This window comes from Mesoplodon bidens, assembly GCF_964165515.1.
Source record: "Mesoplodon bidens genome assembly, chromosome: 7".
Classification (NCBI taxonomy): domain Eukaryota; kingdom Metazoa; phylum Chordata; class Mammalia; order Artiodactyla; family Ziphiidae; genus Mesoplodon; species Mesoplodon bidens.
Genome location: NC_138164.1, coordinates 39,655,325 through 39,675,497, shown reverse-complemented (window position 1 = coordinate 39,675,497; position 20,173 = coordinate 39,655,325). Strand labels below are relative to the sequence as shown.

At 53.0% G+C, this 20,173-nt stretch overlaps 2 protein-coding genes and 1 pseudogene across 5 annotated transcripts in view; all 3 read right to left on the bottom strand.

Moving 5' to 3' along the window:
* The window catches only part of LOC308620767 (centrosomal protein of 78 kDa-like), a 418,103-nt pseudogene that overhangs the window by 32,255 nt on the left and 365,675 nt on the right, over positions 1-20,173 (bottom strand). The gene's annotated exons all lie outside the window — the stretch shown is intronic.
* Positions 1,652-8,420, bottom strand: LOC308620245 (BCL-6 corepressor-like). Its single transcript, XM_081239623.1, has 3 exons — positions 8,246-8,420; positions 3,184-3,350; positions 1,652-2,033 (listed from the first exon to the last, which is right to left on the bottom strand). The coding sequence occupies exons 1-3, from the start codon at positions 8,327-8,329 to the stop codon at positions 1,847-1,849; spliced, it is 438 nt and encodes a 145-aa protein (XP_081095749.1). The 5' UTR covers positions 8,330-8,420; the 3' UTR covers positions 1,652-1,846.
* Positions 8,429-20,089, bottom strand: LOC308620243 (BCL-6 corepressor-like). 3 transcript variants are annotated; one of them, XM_081239621.1, is made up of 6 exons: positions 19,712-20,089; positions 17,549-17,938; positions 16,179-16,365; positions 10,277-10,522; positions 8,831-9,012; positions 8,429-8,500 (listed from the first exon to the last, which is right to left on the bottom strand). In XM_081239621.1, exons 1-5 carry the CDS (start codon positions 19,712-19,714, stop codon positions 8,852-8,854), a joined length of 987 nt encoding a protein of 328 aa, XP_081095747.1. In that variant the 5' UTR covers positions 19,715-20,089; the 3' UTR covers positions 8,429-8,500; positions 8,831-8,851. The 3 variants fall into 3 exon arrangements, with proteins under 3 accessions (XP_081095747.1, XP_081095745.1, XP_081095746.1); XM_081239619.1 differs by lacking the exon at positions 19,712-20,089 and having other exon boundaries at positions 17,549-18,087; XM_081239620.1 differs by lacking the exons at positions 8,429-8,500; positions 8,831-9,012; positions 19,712-20,089 and adding an exon at positions 9,501-9,821 and having other exon boundaries at positions 17,549-18,087.

Genomic DNA, 20,173 nt, shown 5'->3' with positions numbered 1-20,173 from the left:
GGGAAGCCCAGAAGATCTACTTCTAGCGGGGGAACTCTGGACTCATGTGCATGTGTTAAGAGACCACCTAGGGCAGATCAGCCAACTTAGACAAAAGCAGGAGCAGCGCCCCTGAACCAGCCTCGTTGCAGGCCACCCCAGTGCTGCCTTGGCTCTGGCCACAACTCAGGTCACCCCTCTCCAAGTAAGTGCACCCCGTTCTAGTCACTGGGGAAAACCAGTCTGTATGCCAACCCAAGGGAGATGGCAAACACCTCTTTGACCTCTCCTCTCCTCCGGCCCTCACGGAGAGAGCATGAGAAACACTCGAGGTCACCTGGCTTTCCTTGCCTTTCCCACACCTCCAACCCGCCCCTCAATGCTGCCGGGAGTGAGGCTTTTTCGAGAAGGGAGGTGGTACAATCCTTCCTGATACCCTGCCACGCTTTATCATCTCTATCCCGAATACAATGTCACCACAAAGGCAGACACGGTCCCAGCCTCAGAGTCCAAGGAGGATGCTACTCCTTAAGCACCGGGGTCAACACACAGCAGAGCAAGGTTTCCTGATGTGTTCACTCCGAAGGGTTGGTCATGGGGCACAGTGGCCCGACTGTGGGGACAAGACTCAATCTAAGCAAATCTGAAGACACATAAGATCCCAGGTGCCACATACGGCTTTCTCTAATCTTATACGAGAAGAGGGTACACATCAGTATTGTCCCGTGGACCTCACGCGCCTTGGAAGGCCCCTATGGTAGCCGTTTGGGGAGGATCCCTTCCCCAAGAGTTTAGTGACTGAAACTGTGCAATTGCAGTCGCTGACTCCCGTGTCCTTTGGGCTCTAGGGGTGTGTTCCAATGAGGGCAGTTGGCTGGGGAGCCCTCCCATCCCCCAAACTTTTCTGGAAAAGTTCCACTGCATTATGTGAGGTCGGTGGACACTTGGTGAGGAATTCACTCACCCCCCAACCCAGCCACCCTCATCTGCTGAAGGGGATTTCTAACTCCTGCCACCCCACAGAGCAGCTGGGCTGGCTCTCGACCACACGCTGGCCACGCTCACCCCTGAGCGACGGACACCTGGACGTTATAACACGGCAAAACGGGGTCTTCGGAAAATTCAGATTCCAATAGGTCACCATAGGCCTCGTTGCTGTCATCCTGGTCCTCCGGTCCTGGGGGATTTGCTAAAACATCGTAACCACTTTCATCATCTGGTTCTAACCGGGGGGGCAAACAAGAGAGAGGTCAGTAAGCTGGAGCAAGATTCCAGCTGTTCTCCAAAAAGGACCCTGGAAAAATTCTTTCCCAAGCAAGCCCTGCTCACAGCACCACCCCCACCCCCACCCCCACCCCCACAAGCCCAACTGAAACGAACAAGGCTGCTCACCACACACACAGCTGCCAGAGAACTCCGAAGAGCAACCGGGGTTACCGTCGTCAGGAGCCTGCAGGTTATTTCAACAGTGTGGAGAGAGAGGGGGAGAGAGAGAGAGAGAGAGAGAAACAAGATAACGCCTGCTGGTAAGAGGCAAATGCTGCTGGAGTTCGGGAACATCTCACGCTGGGGCTGGTGTCACCTCCTGACAAGTCCCACTGCACACGCCTCCAGGTATCTGACTGAAACCTCCCCACGCGTCCACCCGCCTTCCTGAGGGACTGCCCGCCTCACCGCCCCAGCCTGCCAAACAAAAGCTAGCCTGGCTAGCTAAGAGTTTTCCAGCCCCCCACCTCGCAAAACTCAAAGTATGTATCTCTTCTTTGACAGACTAACGTTGGGCCGCTTTTCCCAGTAAAGGGTCACTTAGAGTAAACGGGGGGGTGGGGGTAGGGGGAACCCAGGTGAAAGGCTGTGAAGTCACCGTCTAGATGCTTGAACAAGACCGTGTCTTGACCTCTGCCGTACCTGTTAAGAACTTCTCCAGAAGTTCGCTGTGGTTCACTTTCTTGATGGTTCTACCTGAGTATGTAGCCAGGGTAGGAACAGCACCGTAGGAGAGGAGCAAGCGGACAATTTCGAGATGATCATTCTTGACAGCATCGTGGAGAGGCCTAGGAGAGGTGCGGGGGATTACACCCGTGCACGCGACGCTTGCTTCTAAGGACACGGGGCAAAATCGAGCGTGTGCGGCCAAGCCTCGTAGGCGCGCTATTTCACCGAGGAGGTGAGTGTACGGTCGCTGCGACAAATTACTCTGTTATTTCAACACATAACCCTTTACGGGACAGGTGAAGGGACCATCTCAGGCCTAATTCTTCAATGCAAATCTCTCTTAATGCATGGCCCAAGGAGGAACTCAGGCCTAGATGAAAACGTTTCCAATGAACTTAAATAGTGACAGACTGTAAGAAGGGAACGTACGGAGGGGTGGGGGGAAGAATCCCAGCATCACGGAAGCAGATACGACAAGCCATTGTTATACCATTACAAACAAAACCCAAAAAGTGCAGTTTGTCAAAGAAACTGGGGGCAAAGTGGAACCTCTCCTGAAACCAACTTGGAGATGAGTGATCAACCCTCTCGCCCAGAAGCAGTCGACAGGCAGGGCGAGTTCTCAGGAGGATACAGAGTCCTCCTGCCCGTGTCCGCTGGGGTCAGGAACACTGTCCGCAGTCCCATCCAGAAAGGATGCGATTTGGAAACCACGAACCACCAAATACCTTACAGTTTTGCTAATGTTATGACCGTCAGGAAAGCCCCAGTGCCCTGCCTCGTGGTGGCATCCCAGGTACAACCAGGAAGATGCTTGGGCTGACTCAGACCTGGGCCTCTGGCCAATAAACCGAGGTCAAGGACAGAGTGGGGGCCAGGCCCGGGGATGTGGGTGGACACGGCAGGTCCTATCAAGCCAGTTGCCACTGGACCTGTCTGTACTCCTGCAACTTTCAACTCACATATATGTTCAAGAGTGAGATTCAACAGACGCTGGTGAAGAGTCCAGGGTCTTAAAAGAGAACACCCCTGATTATTCATGCAGGCTCAACATTTTCAGGGACCTCTGTCCATAAGAGTGTCACAGAGTTTTAAAGTTCTATGTAAATTTGCCAGAAAGATCTGTCCGATTCCATTCTAGAGGACTCCACCACCAGTGTGCTTACATGGCACTCACTCTCCATCTTTCCTTCTGGGGTTCCCCGCACACCCTGAGAACCACTGCCTATGCCCCAGCAGGGCCAGGCCAAGAGCAAGACCGCCACTGACCCGGTTCCATCCTGGGCACTGCAGTTGACATCGGCGCCATATTCAAGGAGGTGTCGTACGATGTTGAGCCAACCTCTTGCACAAGCCTCGTGCAGGGCACAGTAACCCGCGTTGTCGCGGTGGTTCACATCACAAATCTTGTTCTCCAGGCAGTACAAGACCACTTCCTACGGGGAGAGGAGAGGAGAGGAGAGGAGAGGAGAGGAGATACCATCAGTCAACCATACAGTGAACCTTGTAAGGGTGACCTCCCCATAGCTTGGCGGTGCCCACTTTCAAAGGCATACATCCTTGGGGCCAAAAGCCCACCATAGCGCGGGCAGGCGGCAGGCATCCTGGTCGGGGGTGAGAGTGTGTGAGAAGGGCTTGGAGATGCAGACAGTGTTGTCTAAGGCTCTGCTGCACCAGTGGCCTGGCCATGGGCAAGTTACCCTTGAACTTCTCCAAGCTTCCACAGGGCTGCTGAGAGGACGCATTCGGATAGCGATGAAAGCCCTCAGCCCAGGGGCCGACATGACCAGTACAGAAGTGTCACAGCTGCTAACATCTTAGATGACACATTGCCAAGCACAGACCATTCTCACTTGATGGGTCTGTTCAGTCAGTGGCAGTGGACGATAACACAAGTTTAGATAAAAGTATGGATGACCAACACTTAAAGAGAGCTTAAATCAGCCAGAGAACATTCCCCAGCTTAGAGAAGCAGGGACACACAGGTCAGCTACATCCTCGCGCCCCCTGTTAAGACCCCAAATCAGAACCTGGGCCTCAGATGCTCTTGTCTGTACGTTAAGTAGAGTTAAAGAGAAGCTCTCTCCCTCCATCCTCGAGGAATGACACAAAATGCCTCCAATAACCCCACCCTCTATTTTGCCTCACTCCACCCTCTCGGGGCAGAATCAGTCTAATATTCTCATATTTACTCAAGTTAATGACAGGAACCTGATACACCACAGGCTGCAACCTCCACATTTCAAGAATCAAATAAAACATTCACCCCCGCCCCCGGAGATGTTCTGTGTCAACACTGTGCATTAGAATCACTGTTATTAACCTTATTTCTTTGGCTTGTTAAAATATTAATATGAACCACTCCCAGTAAGCAGAGCAGGAACTTATTCAATGTTTTATTACCTTAAGAAAGTTTTCAGACACATCGAAAGCATTTGCCACCAGAAAACACATTATACTGTTTATACTGGGTAAGTCGTGCCCAGCAGAGAGCCGTCAGGTTCTGAGAGCTGGGAGTAGGCAGAACGTGCATGTGGCCCAACACATGGTCTGCTGGGTAAGGGGGGATGGGATGGGGTCAGAACAGGCCTCCTTGTGACATCTCTCAGGTAACTCATCTGTTAAACCTAAAACGGGGGTCATTCTAGCCGCCCATAAGTGCGAGATGGGTTCTGTAAAACCTTTTATGCCCTTTGGAGGACACGCCAATCAAAGGTGACCACTCACTTGGGAGCGAACTAGAATGTTCCATTTGCTTACCACGTGAACCTAATGGGGCATGCTGGTAAACCTGGCCATCGGTGCCCTGTTACTTCAGGTCACTGCAGCAGCTCCCTTCCAAAACAAGAGGAGGAAGAGAAAAGGCACGCCCACGAATGCATTTCTCCGTTTACATCCCAACCTGCCAGAAAGCCCACAATCCTCTGGGCTCCCAGGCCACCTGCCCCGAGCCCTGGTATCCAGGATACCGCATGAAGCTGCTGCTCTTTTAGCAGGCCCTCACTAGCCAGACTTGAGTGGACGGCTGCAAGCTAATGAGTTGTGTGCGCCAGCCACGGAGAGGCCCTGTCACGTGGCTCTGGGATCAGGTCTGAACGCCACCAACTGCTGTGCACACATCAATTTACTCAACCCAGGGTTTATTTGCTGTGACAATCATGGCCTTCACCTGGAAACCTTCATCACTACTAGGGCAGATTCAAGGGTACCTAGAAATGAAAGGCCGTCCAAGCTGGTGGGTAAGTCAACTCTCTTCTCCTGGAAGATGGCAGCAAAGGCAGCAGTAGCCCCACGGCCAGGTCAGACTTTTTGCCACGGGCTGTCCTAACTCAACCACGTTGATCCCACTGTTTACACAGTGCTTCTCATTCCCCAGATGAGGACGTCTTCTGTCACCCACAGGAACCCAGGAGCTACCAGGAAAGGAAGGTAGTACTATCCTCATTCAACAGTTGGAAACTGAGGCCCAGAGATATTAAACCCCAAGTTCAATTAACATGAAGTACTAGACCTAAAACTCAGGTCTTTGGTACCTGGTCAGCTGGGAAGATTCAAAAGGCCCAAGAGGGCCCCAGTTAGAGGGATGCAATCCAGCTGTGACGAGCATCCCACAGGCCTTCTCTGTTGGGGGTCAAGTGGGCTAACTACACTCTCCTAGCTAAGAGGGTGATGGCCTCTAAATGGATGGCAACCGTCGCCACCAGCACTTTCTCTAACTGAAAGGTGAAGAGGCGGGGCGAGTCTGTCGACGCAACACATTCCTTGGTTTATTTTCTCCGCTAGAAATAAACGGGAGTGTCTGAAGGGCAGCCCAGCCATTCCAGAGCAAAGTCAAACTGCTTTTGTCGGACAGCTCTCTGTTCAGCGGCTATAAGCCGAATGCCACTACCCGCAAAATGTAACCATAAAGGCCATAAGCCCGACGTTGTGAGTTAATTAAATGCCTCATTAACTTTTTAAAAAACATGACTTATTCAATTCATAGAAAATTTAACCATCACTGCTAAAGGCACAAGCATGTGGTTGCACACTAGCGTTTTAGCCTAAGAAATAGAAGCCTTTTTCCCAGGAGGGAAAGGTTTGAGGTCTTTGGCCACGCAAGTGATCTATTTAACTCGGATCTGAAGCCAGAGTGTGTTTCTAAACTTCCAGAACCACATTATCATGACATAAAGCTCAGACAGCCTTTATACTGCACATGGTATCTTTGGCTAAGCAGAAGAAAATAACCAAGAATGCTGAAGACAAAACTTCAGGAAAACCCTCCCAAACCACACCCTTATCTGCTTAAGCAAACTGTCCTTCAATTTGAAAAGGTTGAAGCTGCCACATCTCCCAACTGGGCCTTCATCCCAACATTTAAAATTCTGCCCAGAGAAATCCCAGAAAGTTGGATTCAAAGTTGAAAGCGTTCATCTACTTGTCACAATGTTCAGCATCAACACTGGTGATCTGTGGAATCTACATATTGAAATTTACATTTGAAGAAAAAAACAAATCCGACCGTAAACATTCCCAAGGCTTCCTGTGCAATCAAAGGCCAGGTAGCCTAAAAAAGGATGGATCAAGTGCCCCTTGGTCCAGGCCTCAGAGCCACCAAACCAAAATGGAAACTGTCTTAGAGGACCAACGAGGGTCTTTTGACCTCTCTGGTCCCAAAGGGAGGCTGCTGGAAATGATGCCAAGTTCACAGGTGGGGCTCGGAGCCCCGCCCTCCACGGCGGGTGCAGCAGCACCCCGCCCCCCCATCTCCAGCATTTGCTGGAAGCGGGAGGCTACTTTCTCAACCCTAACCCAAAAGTTGGGGTTAGGGGTCTCCCCCCCACCTCCAGCGTTTGCTGGAAGCAAGGAGACTATCTTCTCAACCACGGGGGGGTCTAGCTCAACACTATGTGCAACATCTGCTCTGTCCTCCTAGGCGCCCGCTCTCAGCTCTTGGGAAACCAACTGGGTGCTCCTTGGACTTCACCTGCAAGTAACTGCGCTAACTACCAGAAAGTGCTCTCTAGCTAATGGAGAGGTCTCCAAGAGACGTGTAGATAGAAACAACAGCACATTCAACCCACAACAACAACAAAACACCCCAAACTAAGCATAGCCCTAGTGCTTCCAACTTCCCACCCACAGTCATGCCTTAAGGCCAAGGCAGGCACACTTCCAAGGGCTCACGGCACTATGGACCGGGGTGGGGGGACACGACGGGAGACGGGGGACAGGGGCACAGAGCTGGCTGAGGGTGTGGGCGCCAGGGCTCCGGGCCAGCCTGGGTCCTGCCACCCCAGTGCTCATCCACACCTCCACGCTCAGCCTGCTGAACCGCGTTTTACTGTCACCATTCAACTCCCAGAGGGCTGATGCCAGCACAGAAAAATGCCTTTGCCCTGTGGGCTATTACATCACAATTGCTACTGACAAGTATGGTGGGGGAACTGCACAGGGCAGAGAGAGTCATCTGTCTCACAGAGGTTTTGAACTGTAAAAAGGGCAATTCCAGTGTGAGCCAGTCTTGCTGAGGAGCGTGGTGGGCTGTGGAGCACTGCTGGATTGCTACCTGTACGGGTATCAGCTAACCCCTCTGAGGCTCAGTTTCCTCATCCGAGAGTGGGCTAGTACGCGTTACTCCCAAGTGAACATGTTAAAAGGGTGAAAGGAGTTACTACAGATCACACGGGCTTAGGCAGATAGCAGCTATCTTTCTATGTTGCTCTAGCAATAGAAGCTATCACTGTCATCAGCCGTGCTGGGTTGGGATACAGCAGTGTGGACAGGGAGTTTTGTGCAAGGCTCAAGCCCTGCTCCCCGCCCATCAGCCCTCGGCTCCCGTGCCCTCTCAGAAAGAGACTGCTCAGGTCTGCCCCACTCCCACCCCTACTCTGCACAGACACTTCCCACCCGCTACCCCACAGGGGCATCACTCTGCCCCAAACAGCACAAGTTAGTAGAGCTAATAACTACTCTCCTACTCTCCTTCTTGCTATTCAGAATCCAAAAGGGCTCATTAAAATTCCCCTGGTCGCCAAGCCCTGGGTTAGGTCAGATTTTATATCAGAGATAAGTGAGCCAGACTGGCCGAAGCAGCCTGCCTGCCTGAACGGGAACGGAACATCAGAGAGGCCTGCCTTTCTTTTCACACCACGACTGAACAAGCCACCAAAGAGCCCGCAGTGTGAGCGGGAGCCAACGCAAACACCCTGCTGGAACACCCAGCCCAGCCCGCCACGTGGAGGGGGCTGGGCTCTGAGACCCGCCCCCCATCCCCAGCCAGTGTGTCCCCCACCCAAGGAGCAGCAGCCGGTGGATCCTGATCCGGGGCACCCACAAGGATGCTCACCTTGTAGCCAAGCCGGGAGGCCTGCTGTAGGAGGGTCTCGCCCGCGTTCTTATTGACAATAAGTCTCCGCGCTTCCGGTGGCATCGGGCGGGACTGGGTGGTCTCTGGAGGGGAGCTTGACCATGTCAGCTGTGAGGCCTGGGAAGCTGGTAACAATTGCTGCAAACAGTCCAAGGCCTTCTGGTCCTGCTTGGCCGGCGAAAGATCATAGCTGGAACTGGGCTCAGGCCGCTTTCAAAATCTCCGGACGGTCACCTATCACGAAACCAGGCAGCGCACACATTTCAGGCTGTCCTTCCTCCACCCGCCTGGTTCGCCTCCTCCCTGAGTTACAAACCTGAGTGGAGGAAAGCACTTTTCCTCCTCTCAGTCTGGGGGAGGCGGGGCGCGAGGAAGGGGTTGCATTTTTACTAGCTGGAAACTTCACCACCACCCAGGAGACACGTCCCCTAGGAAGGGGCAGGGACGTTTTGGGGGGAGGGGTTCAGGAAAAGGAAAGCTTTGTCCCCAGAAGCAGAGAAGCAGGCAGGCGGGATGTGCCTGCATGGGCCCGGGGGGCGGGGGAGAGCCAGGGGCAAGAGGTACCTTGCCATCCGCATTGTCCACCTAGGAGTCCCCTGGCAGCGGCAAGCCCCGCCTGGGCTCCTGAGGGATCAAATGCTTGGTTTTGCACGGTCGCTTCCCGGATGGTTTCTCGCTGTTGTCGGTGTATTTCTGCAGCAGGGGCGAAGGCTGCCAATCCATTTCTTCGTCCATGCACAGCACATCTGTCAGGGGGAGAAGCAGCGGGCGTTACACAGTTGTAGCCGGTGAGGAAAGAAAAGCCCATTGTTAGCACTGATCGTTGGAGCAGCTTCAGTTTTTAAAGATATACCAATTATGTTTTCAAAGCGCTAATATGTTAATCATCCCACATTCAACCGGCAAATAGGCTAACCCACGAAACGCCAAATGGCAAGTCGCTTCAAAGGGCCGCAAGAGAGGGCAGAAGCCAGCCCTTCGTGCGCTCCCGTCCCCACCCGTGGGGGGCCTGGGTGCTCGGGACAGGGCGACTGGGGACAGCCTGAGGCTGGAATGAGGGCACTGACAAGCGCCCGGGGTCACCCAAGACTTCCCTTCCTGCCCAGCCGCGGGCTGGGTGATGAGGAGCAGCCCAGGAAGTCGAGCTCCCGCCTCACTGTCCATTCCATAAGGAAGTGTGCAGGCTGAAAGGACCTCAGGAAGAAAACTCCCCGCTCGCCACACGCTACTCTTGTCAACTTGGATGGCGCTCAGGTCCCCTCCAGGGCCGTTTCCCACAGAGGGCGGGTGATCCACCCTCCAGGAGCGCCCCCCGCCCCGTGCGTATCCTTGTTCATTGTCACTGCATTTAAGGGACTCCTCCAACCAGCTGCTGTTGCTTTTGGCCTCTGCCCTTTTCCTGCCAGGTTTCTCTTCGGAGATGCTATTGCCCTGGGGGGTGACCGCAGGCTGAACCGCCTGGATCACTTCCTTCCTGCCCTGCCGGCCAGGTTTGCTCTCTGCTCCCGCCGTTCTCTAAGGTGCAGCAAGCGGCGCTGCTTTCTGGGATGGAGCCCTGTTAATTCAATGCACACCTCAGGTTGGTCAGCTCACTATAATGTGGCTCTTCTAAGTGGTTAGAGGAACTGTTTGTCATTTCCCTCTCAGGCCAGTCAGCTAATGGAGAAATAACTACAAATTAATGAAGAAGCCCCCCGGGGCGGGGGTGGTGGTGCGGGGAACAAACTGTCTTACACATCACTAACAGGGGTGGGGGAGGGGAGGGGTGTGGTCACTGTGTTGGCTGGAACTTGTCACCAAGTCTCAGGAGGGGGTCTATTTGCCTTTGGCCACCTTTGGGCTCCAGCCCCGCCACCTGGCTTTGGGGGGGTGGGGGGTGGGATGGGGGTGGGGGGTGGGGAGGTGTGAGTGGCTCCCCCCAGGGATCCAGGGTGGGACTGGAACTTTCCACTGCTCCGCTCCAGGACTTCCGTAGGGTGCCCTGCGGGCCCGAAGCCAAACCGAGCTCACCTTTGGAGACCCGTCTCCGCTTGGCTTTCAGCAGAGAGTCCTCCGGGAGCACAGTGGTCTCAGTGTGGTTCCTATTGCCAGACACCTTGCGCTTTCTGTTCAGCCGGAGGGTGGGGCTGCGTGACGCGTCCGGGGCCGCCTGGTCGGCGGGGGACTCTCTGGGGGGCTCCGTGTCCATATCCTCAGGAAGATCACTGTCTTCTGGGGCTTCAAAGCGGTCAGGTTTGCTTCCATCATAACACTCCCCTAGGGGAGGGGAGACAACCCGGAAAGGAGGGAACAAAGGTCACCAGGAGCAGGCAGGACCCCCACGCCCAAGGCAATCTGCTACCAACAGACCACCCCCCTTTGGAGACCAGGGGCCTCACACGCCAGAAGCACAAAACCCTCAGAAAGACGTCCCAAAGGAAGGACAGCTGAACACAACCAGCAAAGAAAGCAGAAAATGAGGCGCGTAGCCCACTCACAATCCATCCTTCAAGGGTCAAGGTGAGGCATCTACACCATCCGTCTATAGGCATGTGAGATCACTCCCTAACTGCTTAACTCTCCAAGGTGGCTTACTTTTAAAGGGGGGGTGAGTGACCTCACAGTAAGATCCAACCAATCAGGGCAGAGCTACAACGGGGGGTGAGTGACCTCACAGTAAGATCCAACCAATCAGGGCAGAGCTACAAATGACTATGGAAACAGCTGCTAGTCAACAAAAAAGGCTGATGTCATCAAGAGACCAAATAGCCCCCAACTGCCATCTACACAGACATAGCACCAATGTTCACTTGGGTCAGCAGGGGCGAGGGTGAAGAAAAAGGGTAGGGAAAGAATGGTGGGAGGCTGGGAAGCTGGGGAGACCAAGGCAAGAGGAGCCTGGCAAAGGGAAAGGAAAGGCTTCCTGGTGCACACACAAGGGTCAAGGGCAATTTCAAAGAACTCAACCAGATTGCTACAAGTCCGTCTGTCCTCTTTCCACACCCGTGGGGGGAAAGCATTTCACTGCCATCGAGGGGCTGCTCCTATTTCCTGTCTAGGAAGAAGGCCCACAGTGACACCAGTCACCCACCTGGCACGTCTCCACGCCTTCCTTCCCAGGCAACAAGCATCTAAGGACATTTCAAAGACAAGACTCCAACCCCCTTCGTGGGGGTGGGGTGGGGGGGTGCGGCGGGCAGGGCTGAAGTACTCACACCTCAGCTCCGCCTGTGTTGCTCCTGCCCCCCTGCTCAATCTAGCATCCACTTGGGGCTTTTCCTCCAATCACCCCAGCCTAACATCACTCCTCACTTTTGCTCTAGCCAAAGAAACAGTTCAACTGCTTTGCTAGTCACATTGTTTCTAACACACAAATAATTCCATAATGATCACTGTGCTGTTAAAGAGTTCCCCGAAGATGACCCTGTGTCCATCACCGGCCGGGGGTGGGGGTGGGTGTATGAGTTTGGTATTTCGTTAACACCTGAGCTAAGCTCCCACAGCCCGTTTTTCTAGATGAAATCATGGACACACCCCTCACATGCTGCTCGCATTCCTCCTCCTCTCCGTAGACCACTTCAAGTATCACTCACACTTCTGCTCAGCAGGCTGGTTCCCTGATCAGCCTCTCTTGGGAGCATTCCCAGCATTTAATGGCAGCCAGTTGTGGGGATGAACCTCACCCTGGCCTGGGCTAGCCTGACCTGTGTTCTCAAGGGTGGAACACACTTAGCTTTTCTTCAAGGGTATCCCAAGGTGGGAGAGATCCCCATCTAGTCTTGCCGGAATGGTGGAATCACCCCAACCGCGAGGGTCTCCTGCCATGGCAGCAGGAGAAACCCCAAACTCCTGGCCTGTGCTTACGGGTGATGCAGCCCAGGCTACCGCAGGCCCGGTGAAGACGGCGTGCTGCAACTCTCACTCGGGCTGCTCTGTGACCCTCTTAAACACTCGGGCAGGAATGGCGCTGCTTTACAACTCGGCCCCCTTCACTTGTAAAGTGGGAATGTTGGGTTTCCTTGGTGGCGCAGTGGTTGAGAGTCCGCCTGCCGATGCAGGGGACACGGGTTCGTGCCCCGGTCTGGGAAGATCCCACATGCCGCGGAGCGGCTGGGCCCGTGAGCCATGGCCGCTGGGCCTGCGCGTCCGGAGCCTGTGCTCCGCAACGGGAGAGGCCACAACAGTGAGAGGCCCGCATACCGCAAAAAAAAAAAAAAAGTGGGAATGTTACTGCTAGCCTCCCTCCAGGGTGGGCTTCATAATCACGGGCCGGGCTCAGCACAGAGAAAGGCTGGAAAAATCCCTTTAACCAAAAGATGCCAAGACTTTCAGACCAGCCTGAATCTCAGGCCTGAAATGTAGGAAATTTTAAGAGGTGAGCCCTGCTGGTTACACCATTGGACTTCTCTGGTCCAATCAGCCTTCCCTAAAAGCTCCGTGGGAGGGGATCCATGGAGGGATGGAAGGGCTACCTTAAGAACCCCCATGTCCAAGTTGAAAGTTTCTTTTTCCAAACTAGGTCCATCCACCCTTCCCCCAACCCCGGAGCCTTTTAGGGCAAAGATCTCAATTCCCCTCAGCTAAGGCCCCCCAAGACCTTACGCTAGTGTGACCTTACCCAGGCCAGTAATAACCCTGAAGGACACCCACCCCGACTGCCCAAGATGCCCATGGCCACCAGCTATGGGGTAGAGGCTCCGTGTCACTTGGAGCTTCTCAAAGACTGTTCTAACCACGACCCACACGAGGATGACCCTTGAGGGCAAAAGAGATGGGGAGATAAATAGATGCACGGGGATCCTAACCATCAGGCTTTGCCATCATTGCTACTTTTGGCCCTTCTAAAAGTGGGAAGCCATGTGCCCTTGGTCACCCAGTCTAAGCAAGATGTGAACGTGGTCCCTGCAGCATGGTCTTATGACTCACAGCACATATATCCCAAATTCATTATGGTTGTACCATAGCATCACCTCACAGAAGCATCACCACAGCAACATTTACAAGTCACTGTGGCAACAAAGCACCCTCACCACTGTTGAGCCATGCCCAGTGAGGCCTAAACAAGGTGAGAGGGTTCTGAGTCGCTGCAAGGCTCCCCAGGATTAAAATCCCCTTCTCTGTAGCTTAACTGTAATAGCACCTCCAGTCAGGGCTAACCTTGTTCAAAGTTACACCCGCTACAGAAGGAGTGCAGGGGATCTCTGTTCCAAAGTAGTTTACAAACGTGCAGGTGCTCAGCTGGAAGAGAAGTTCCCTGAGCAAAGAAGTTTCATGAAGCCCCTTGACTGAGCCTTCCTCCAGCTCCTGGCCAGGCACTGCCACTGAGCAGGACCTAGGCCTGTCCCAGCCAAGTGGTTCGCAAGGGAGATGGTTACTCCAAGTTTGAGAAGGAAGGGACCAATGCCTCCTTGCCCCGCCCCATCTTCAAATGCCACTGAGGGTTCCTAGTGATGAACTTCCAAGTCTGAGGAACCTCCAAACTCATTTGGTGAACTTCCAAAATAAAAATTTCACTCAGCCACCCATGTGATCATAAAGAATAAATGAGTATCTCGGCCACTGTGTTTTCAAGTTAATTCCTTTTTTTAAACAACCCCTAGCAACAAGATGCACCCGCGCCAGGACAACCAGGGCCGTGCAAACAGCACCCACCACCTTAGAAGCTCCTGGGCCCTCCATGGGTAGGGGCTGCCTCAGAAGGGGGAAGGCATCTTGAAGGCGTCCTGGACCCTCTCTGGGACCCATGCCCGCCCCAAATCCCCGCCCCAGCTCCCATGTGCTCACAGCTCGGCTCTCGGCCACACCGACACCCATGAGAAGGACCTGAGCCCATATCAGCTGAAGACGTGATGGCCCAAGAACAAGAAGGCCCGTTCATATCCAGCTGAATGGAATGAACACCTGCTGGGCCTTGGACGTGGAGGCTGCAGTAAGAACAGTGGCCCCTTCAGGTGACCTTTCCTGACCAGCTATTTACAAACCCCACGTCTCTACAAGACAGAGGGTGGGTGGGGAACCCACCTCCATTGCCCCAACCTTTCAAACGGAGCCCCTCACCTTCCCCAACCCTTCTCCTGCCCTCCCATGGTGGCGATTCATGGCTCACTGGGCCACGTCCCGGGTGCTCCAGGAAGAGACCCGTCGGTCGGTCTGAGATTGGAGGCAGGCGGTGGGGGGAGGGGGCTTTCGGAATCATCTGGGGCTCAGGCCCTGCTCCCCATCAGCCACACCGAGTTCTCGTCTCCACGGTCAGCAGGAAAGACTGGGAAGGACGCACACTAACGTCTCTGGGAAGAAGGGTGGGTGAGGCCACTGAGACATGAAGGGCAGCGGCCACCCTGGGTTTGGCCACGTTGCTGGAGAAAAGGGCGAGAAGACTCGAGGCCGGTTAACTGCCCGCTCCCTTCCTCCAGCCTCCCTCACCATCCACCCGCAACAGGCAGATTCCCTCCTCAGAAAAGTGCATCCCCGTGAACTTGGCCTTGCCCACTTTTACCACATCTCTCTGAGAAACTTCCCTAGGAGCTGAGTTATGAGGCCACTCAGGAGGGTAAGGGCTGCGTGTCAGCTGTGAGCACAGGCAAGGAGGGAGGCCTTCTTGCTGCTTCACTCCAGGGTGGCCTGGACCCTCCGTTTTTCATTCCAATCCCGAGGGGGAGGAGCTCGGAATCGTCTACTCCAGGCACATCAAGAGCCCCATCCCTCGGGTAAGGCCGCCACTGACTAGCCCCAGAAATCCCCTTCTACGGGAGCCACGTGGGACACACCGGTCCCGGTGTGGCTTACCCAGAACCCTGGCCACAGGCCTTTGTCTGACCCCAAAGATGAGCTGGGGGAGGGCAGTGCTCCAAGCAGCAGAGAGAAGCACACTCTGCTGCTGACCACAATTTTCCCGAACTGCATCAGGCACCCACGACCTAAGCGTGCGGGCCAACGCCGACCCTACGACTGGGTCCAAGGGCCTGGGCCTCCCAAACGTGCCCACCACCCCCGACTGTCCCGTCTCAGGAGGATTGCACGCCCACCCTGTCCTCGACGTTCACCGAGGTGCCCTCACTCACCATCACCGGTGAGGTTTCTGGGGTCCGGAGCAGGCTGCAGGCCACAGGCCACAAGCACGCACACTGAAGAAAGCGGGAGAAAGACCTCCACTTGCTGCCAACGCATCTCATTCGCCCAGGAAGTCTCGAGGGCCAAGCCCGAAGTCAACCCCACTGGGGGAGCAGCCGAGGGGACCGCAGAGTGTGACTCGAGGCCAACACGAGCTTTCTCTCCAGTTCGGCCTCCAGAACAGAACAGAGCCGTCTGGTGGGAAGAACGGCCTCGCTGATCCCACGGCCTGGGAGCGTGGTGTCAGCTCCTCATGACTGCAAACGAGCCTCCACAGAACACAATGATGCTCATCTCTCTGGGGCCTTCATCAGCCCTCATCGCACGTGAACGAAACCTCTGCCTCTGGAGGGAGAGTCCGAGCACTCTCCACTCCCTCCCACAGGAGACTGTCACTCTGGAGGGTCTGGCTCTGGCTGCAAGTGTCATCCCACTGCTACCAAAAACCCGTGTCCGTACCTGCTACACAACAGAACACATACCTGCTACGCCGGAGGTCCTGCACTGCCATTCCTCTGCTCTACTGTATCAGACTATTACTAACTACAGGACTAGCATTGCTCCGGAAAAAGGAGACGCGTGCCAGGAAACAGCATTTCATAGGTGCTTCACTCCTGGATGCCGCAACGCTCAAAAGGACAGCCAGCCTTGCAATCCACAGCTGGGAAGGGTGGCCAGAGCAGCCCGTTCTCCGAACAGCCAGCACCCAGACGCTGGGCCGTCGGAAGCGTATGGTTTCCTCTCACCTCCCTCGGCACTGGGAGCGGAACCGCCCCGTTCCCACCGACGTGGTACCACACGCGAGCCGCCTGGGTTCACTTACATCTCTCACTGTCGTTCTGGTCGGCAATGGCCTCCTCCGGGGTGACCGACTTTGGCTTTTTGTCCTGACTTCCTTTCAGCCTTTCCCAGTCAGCGGGGCTGAATTTGCGCACCTCGGAGTCTTTGGTCGTGGGGTGGCCACCTTCTCGCTCTTTCATCTCCAACTCTGAGAAGCGCATCACTGCACGCTACAAAGAGAACGGAGATGGAAAAAAGACACACCTTACCACCAAAGCTATTTCACTGCCCTTACCTTAAAGGAAAGTATCTTCAAAGAAAAGTTTGCCCAAAACCAACCACAATTTATGATACAACTGAGATATTTTAAAATTGAACGATAAAACGTAAGAGTGTCTATGTGTAACTAGTCACACACTCTTTATTCGTAAAGCCATACGTATGTAGAGATATATGTGGTGTGTATATATAGCCATACATACACTGTGGCATACAGACAGACATTCTCTTTCGAAGGTAAATAAAACAAAACAAAAACACAACGCAAAGAAAGCGAAACAAAAACACAACAGAAAAGAAAACAAATGCACAGTGAATAAAGACGACCATGGCCCACAAACTTCCCTTTGTATATTTGGAAATGAAATTTAACTCAAAAGGTTTATGGAAGATTCTAGTAATAAAAATTTGAAGAATTGACCTCACAGTAAGCAGCGGGTAGACATAAAATACTGTCCTCTTGTAATCCTTCCATCTATGTAATTAAAATGGGCACTCAATGGATCATTTAGATAACTTCAGCCATTTTTATAAGCATAAACCAATTTTTTTCTTAACATTGCAAAACAATTTGGCTTTATTTGTGTTTTAATTAAAAGTAAAATATCTTAAGGAAATTCCTATACAACATCTATCATTCACTAGCAAGTTAAATACATACTCTATCCCATTAAGCAAGGTTTGTGTTTTTGTTTTGTTTGTTTGTTTGTTTTTTGGGTGGAAAAAAAAATTGCACGAATCTCACAGACATGCGGCCGCTACACACCTCCACCAAGTATCACGTAAGGCATTCTAAGCAGCGCTTTTAGGTATATTTGTTAACGTACAGTAACGGCAGAGAAATCAAAGCGATTGATAGGTAAATGTCATGCAGTCTTTTAGACATCCTTCGCAATAATTAAAACTTCCGTTATCAGCATTCGAGTGGAGTTCGCTTAAAATCTACAGAATAACTTCAAGTATCCACTTACGTCCCCTTACTGGACACATTTCAAACATTTAAATTATCCTAAGCTTCATTAACCAAATCAGCCCAGTGTCCTGCCCTATCATACCCCCGGCCCCCTCCTCTTCACACATTAAAAAAACCTGACAACTGGTCAGGCTCCTGAAATTCGGGTGGTGGGGGCTCACCTGCAATGCCCGCTCCTCCCGACTGAGCTGACGGGAGTCTGCGTACAGTCCAGTAGCGACACACTTGAACCGGTCACCCACGTAACCAGCGGAGTTGGCGATTCTCTTTGCCAGCTTAGATGGCTTCGGGTTCAGAACTTTGCCATCGGTTGATCCTGCCTCGTCAGCTCCGTCTTTGGTGTCGGTGGGGGTGACGTCCACACTCGGTGGGGCACTGCCCACGCAAAATGGTTTGGGATCCTCTTGGGTTTTCCCGAACGTGACCGCAGAGCCGTCGCTCCCCAGGGTCGGCTCCAGGAATGCAGTCGAGACCGGCGTCACCAGGTTCTCCTTGTTGGTTACCGCTGGAACATTCTCCTTGCTTAAGCCGGAAACTGGCTGGCCCGGAGCCTGTTTGAAAGTATAGGCTTCGTGGAAGTCACTGATGCACCCCAACTCCTCTCTCAGGGCAATGAAATCCCGGTGTGGCTGTAGGGCCATATTTTACTTTTTTATTTTTTAATATATGTTCACATGTTTCCATAAAGGATCCAAGGTGGCCCATAACATAAGGACACACAATATTAGCTTTAAAAAAACATGGAAAAAAAAAAAAAAGGGAAATCATGATCCTGGAAATGGGTTGCATCCTTTTAAGGGGTGAGAATAACAGAATGAGTGAGCCAAAGATTTGGGAAAGGATCTCACATTTCCAAACGTCCAAATCTTAAAATTGCACCAAGTGGGAATGTAGCTGTGGCAATATTAACCTCAGAGAGCTCTATGATCGTTGTCTTTACTCATCACTTGGTTGCAAGGTTATAAATGACAGGGTAAGTGAAGGAGGGCAAGTAGACAGATAAGAGTCATTTCCTGATTCTCAAAAGAAGGGGCATCACCTAGGGAAGGGGACTGCAAAATCCTACAGGAATCCTCTTCATATACTAAATTTTCTAGGTGGCAAAAGTATCTCCTTTGACCCTAGCAGCCAGATGGAACTTAGAAAAGTAGTGAAAAGCTACTCAACTGAATGCAAGTCATATGACTAGGAGCATGTCAGTGAAAAGTTCAAGGGAAGATGCTGTGGAAGAGCAGTTCACCTTGTGGTTGAGCGTCCTCAGAACGTGCAATGGGAGGTGCAGTACCTGCTCTGTCTCACAGGGACCCTCCAACCTCTAAACGCATCTTTCCTGGGAAGCTGAATTCAAAAAGTCAATTTTAAAAAAAGATAGGGCTTCCCTGGTGGCACAGTGGTTGAGAGTCCGCCTGCCGATGCAGGGGACACGGGTTCGTGCTCCGGTCCGGGAAGATCCCACATGCCGCGGAGCGGCTGGGCCCGTGAGCCACGGCCGCCGAGCCTGCGCGTCCGGAGCCTGTGCTCCGCAATGGGAGAGGCCACAACAGTGAGAGGCCCGCGTACCACAATAAATAAATAAATAAATAAATAAATAAATTTAAAAAAGATAAAAGTCTCTAGTAGAGAAATTGTATCAGAGCCTAGTATTAAGAGCTGTAGGGGGCTTCCCTGGTGGCGCAGTGGTTGGGAGTCCGCCTGCCGATGCAGGGGACGTGGGTTCGTGCCCCGGTCCGGGAAGATCCCACATGCCGCGGAGTGTCTGGGCCCGTGAGCCATGGCCGCTGGGCCTGCGCGTCCGGAGCCTGTGCTCCGCAGCGGGAGAGGCCACAGAAGTGAGAGGCCCGCATACCGCAAAAAAAAAAAAAAAAAAAAAAAAAAAAGAGCTGTAGAGCCACAAGTTTCCCATGATACGGCCTTAGCAGAGGCTGTTAAGGCAGTGACAGAAAATTTGTACCGAGGGAAATAGCAGAAGAGTTTGCCTACAATTCACGAAAAGGATCCCTGCACTTGGCCTGAAGGAAATCAGCAAAATTTGTAACAGCTTGTGTATTTGTATGCGGGATGGAGAACGAGTTTAATTTTTTAATTTCTCTGAATTATCACGTAAGATTCAGAAGATGCTCTCTCTGCCTAGAAGCCACCCCACTGGGATAACTATGCCTACGGAGTGCCTTTGCCTATGACTCCTACTTGCTAACAGACTGGCAGCCTGGCCCCAGGGCCTGGTCGCTGCTCCCAGTGCAATGGTGGATATGGTGTCAACGGTTGCAAAATCAAAGCCCCTTACATCCTCTCCATGCCTCGGTCCCACCCCCCACCCCACTCACCATTGATGTTCAGGAAGGGGAAGGGGTCCTGGATGGGAACGTGGTGCTGTGACTGGTCCAGCTCACCTTCCTCATCTTCTTCATCCACACCATTATCTTTCTCATCCCAAGGAGCAGATCCAGTGGATCCTACCCGAGAAACACACACACACACACACAAAGGTCAAAAGTGAGGCGCTCACGTTGCACTGTCATCCCTGCAGCCCACTCCCAGCTCCTCCTACGGAGCCCCAGTGCAAGCTCTCATCCCCTCCCCTATCCAGGAGCTGCAGACCCTACTCCCTTCTCCTAGAAACCTTTTAATTCCTACTCTAAACCCCTTTCTACACATTCGCATCCCTTCTAAGGACCCAAGGAGCACAGCTTCTCTCCTTTATAAGCTTACTGTGAAGACAGACCCTTCCCTCATGGCAGAGCCTCACTAGATTCACTGGAGGTCAAGTCTAAATTATCTGGCTCTTA

Excerpts from the sequence above, each read along its gene's own strand:
- LOC308620245 (XM_081239623.1), bottom strand. The coding sequence starts at position 8,329 with ATGCCACCGGAAGCGCGGAGACTTATTGTCAATAAGAACGCGGGCGAG. Across the intron at positions 3,351-8,245 it reads CCTCCCGGCTTGGCTACAAG|GAAGTGGTCTTGTACTGCCT; the intron begins GTGAGCATCCTT and ends CTCTCCCCGTAG. Across the intron at positions 2,034-3,183 it reads AGTGCCCAGGATGGAACCGG|GCCTCTCCACGATGCTGTCA; the intron begins GTCAGTGGCGGT and ends CACCTCTCCTAG.
- LOC308620243 (XM_081239619.1), bottom strand. The coding sequence starts at position 18,028 with ATGGCCCTACAGCCACACCGGGATTTCATTGCCCTGAGAGAGGAGTTG. Across the intron at positions 10,523-16,178 it reads CCAGAACGACAGTGAGAGAT|GGGAGTGTTATGATGGAAGC; the intron begins GTAAGTGAACCC and ends CCCCTCCCCTAG. Across the intron at positions 9,013-10,276 it reads GCGGAGACGGGTCTCCAAAG|ATGTGCTGTGCATGGACGAA; the intron begins GTGAGCTCGGTT and ends TCCCCCTGACAG.